At 57.1% G+C, this 2788-nt stretch overlaps 1 protein-coding gene across 1 annotated transcript; it reads right to left on the minus strand.

Annotated features, from left to right (window-relative positions):
* Positions 1-523: 523 nt before the first annotated feature.
* LOC109364034 lies at positions 524-2777 on the minus strand. The gene is made up of 2 exons (XM_019610579.1): positions 2484-2777; positions 524-2039 (listed from the first exon to the last, which is right to left on the minus strand). The coding sequence occupies exon 2, from the start codon at positions 1948-1950 to the stop codon at positions 1045-1047; it is 906 nt and encodes a 301-aa protein (XP_019466124.1). The 5' UTR covers positions 1951-2039; positions 2484-2777; the 3' UTR covers positions 524-1044.
* Between the last annotated feature and the right edge of the window lie 11 nt (positions 2778-2788).

Here is a 2788-nt window from a genome sequence, read left to right on the forward strand (position 1 = left end):
GTGCTTGGCATCAGTGTTTCACACCAATCACCGGTGCCTGGGACATGTCTTCCCATGGGCCCCATCGGGTTGCCCAGGCCACGGCACGCAGCCCCAGGCATGTACAACAAGAAGGTTTATTCAATAAAAGGTCACACTTCCCTCTGTCTCTTGGACTAGATGATTGTAGAGGTCTTTTCCAGCCTTAATGATTCTAAGAGGTTTGGCCTCTTCTCCCAGGCAACAAACAGGACCCGGGGAAATGGCCACAAGTTGTATCAGAGGAGGTTTAGGTTAGACAGGAGGAAAAACTTTTTCTCTTGGAGAGTGGTCAGGCACTGGAATGGCTGCCGTCCCTGCCGGCAGTGGTTGAGTCGCTGTCCCTGGCAGTGTTCAAGAGGCATCTGGATGAGGAGCTGCGAGATATGGGTTATTAGCTTGTGGTAGCAGTGGTAATGAGAAGACGGTTGGACCAGATGATCTTATAGGCCGTTTCCAACCTTGTGATTCTATGATTCTATGATTCTATGATTCATGCAAAATATATAAATTTCAGCTGTGGAAATTAGAGAGAGAAAAGCAGACATCCAGATGCAATCTTTATTCTGTATATATGATGCAGATGGAGCATACAGCATAGGATCGGACAAAATCCACATCATTTCAACATCTGCATTAGCTACTCTTGTATTATATCGTGCTCCTAACTGGTGTGCTAATGAAGAAATGCCAATACAAAAAAAAATAATCCTCAATGAAGCAGCAGGTTAGGGCATCTGCATTGTGCTTGCTAGAAGAAGCCCACACGTGTTTTGTTAGTGCTGTCGTGAGTGCCAATTTCTGGTGGTGGAAATAAAGTAGTGATTCTACACCCTGCCACGGGACCAGAAGAGGGAGAAAGCAGCATGGGTAGGGACAGCAACGCCAACAGCCTTGTCAATAACACGGAGACTTTTTCTTTTTTTCTGAACGTATTTTTATTTTCTCTCCAAACAGCAGGCTGGGAGGCAGGTGTTGGCCTCCCAGCCCACCAGGGGCGTGCTTTGATGGCAGTGGGATGACGGCCTAGCGCCGCCGTCGGGGCCGCCTCTTGCGGGGTGGGGACGAATCCTGGGGGCTGCTGCGGGTCTTCCTCTTCGGGGCGCGCCGGGGCCCCCCACACGAGCGGTCTCTGCTCTGGATGGAAGGGCCCGCTGCTGCTGCCTGCCCTGGCTCTTCCTGCGGCTCCTCTGCTGTGGTCGCAGAGGCGGTGCTGGGGTGCCCAGGTCCCCCAGTGGAGCTGCCGAGCAGCTCCTCGGTGCCAGAGGCAGGAAGATCCCGATGGGAGGTGCTGATGCTGGAGCTGGCTGCAGGGCCGTCCTCCCGCCCTCCTGCAGCATGGCCGTCCCGCTGGTCCAGCTGGCAGCGGATCAGGGGGCCATACAGGGCTGCGGCGATGCTGATGAGGCGCTGCACGAGGGGCACCACGTTGCCATTGGTGATCACCTCCAGCTCCTGTACCAAGGCCGCCTGGTCGAGCCCGTGCTCACAAAGGAGGTTCACAGTGGCCCACAGTCCCAATTGCACCTCCCACCAGTTGTCGCCGGACATTGCCCGGATCTCTTCCTGCAGGCAGAGGAGCAGGGGTGCGAGGTCTTCTGGATGTTGTTTGAAAAACGCAGCCCAGACCTCGGCTGGGAAGTTGTGCTCAGGTGGAACGAGCACCGGCTCTGCAGGCCCCTGCTCGTCCTGCAGGCCATCATCTGAGTGTCCCGTGGGCTGCGGGATGGAACACTCAAGATAATCGTCATCCGCCCTCATGGAGTAGCGGATGCTAAGTATTTTGTGCCCACATACGGCACAACTCGGCTGCTGCTTGGCCCACCAGATGGCACAGCCATAGCAGAGCCGGTGTTGGCAGGGGGTCACACAGGTGACATCCTCCCGACCTTGCCCGCAGACGGGGCAGGTCCAGTTGGATGGCACGTCCATGGTCCCGGGCTCTGCGGTGGGCTGGGGAGAGCTGAGGTCGGGAAGCTGCTCCCCTCACTGGTGCTGCAGCAGGCAGAAGGTATTACAAACTGCAAAAGAGAAAGAGAGGCCACAGTCGCTTGCTGCCCCAGGGGCAGGCAGCAGTGATGCCCCCCGCCCCCGGTCCCTCAGCAAGAAACCCTCCCCCTCCTCTTGTTTTGCAGAGCGGGCTCTGGGGCCTACTGCTAGTCCACCGCTGGATGCAGTGGAAACAAAACTGGTGGCAGCATGGCATGGTGTATGCCACGTTGTCCCAGTTCTCCAGGCATATGGGACAGTAGGTGCCTAAGGCTGCTTCCACTCTTCCACCAGTTGCAGTGGGAATGGAGGAGTGGGAGATGACAATTTTCTCCCCGACACTGATGCTGTGGCAGCAGGTGTCTCATTGGAATAGGACAGGAGACCCCACGGGCATGGACCAACCTGGGGAGGGTTCCTCAAGAAGCTGGGGGGATGCCCCAGCTGCCAGCGTGAGGCATTGCCACGCTGCCTACCTGCACTGCTGCACGCGACTCTGCACAATGTCCCGTCTGCCTGCTCCCAGCAGGGTCAGGGTACAGCACAAGTGGCTCTGAGACGGCCACTGAGAGCTGCGCTAGCAGCACCCAGAGCACGTTCCAGCTCCAAACTCGCCCTGTCCACACTCCAATCCTCGCACACACGCTCGGTCGGAGGCCAGGCACGAACTGATCGGCTGGGCTGCCGCACCTGCATTAAAGCAGGGTGCGCCGAGCAGTCACAATCCATCGCACACTGATGTCACAAACATCGCTTGGCCGTGTTGCCAGTCCTCAGCTTC

This window comes from Meleagris gallopavo, chromosome Z (assembly GCF_000146605.3).
Source record: "Meleagris gallopavo isolate NT-WF06-2002-E0010 breed Aviagen turkey brand Nicholas breeding stock chromosome Z, Turkey_5.1, whole genome shotgun sequence".
Classification (NCBI taxonomy): domain Eukaryota; kingdom Metazoa; phylum Chordata; class Aves; order Galliformes; family Phasianidae; genus Meleagris; species Meleagris gallopavo.

Coding starts and splice junctions, on each gene's coding strand:
- LOC109364034 (XM_019610579.1), bottom strand. CDS start 1,950: ATGGACGTGCCATCCAACTGGACCTGCCCCGTCTGCGGGCAAGGTCGG.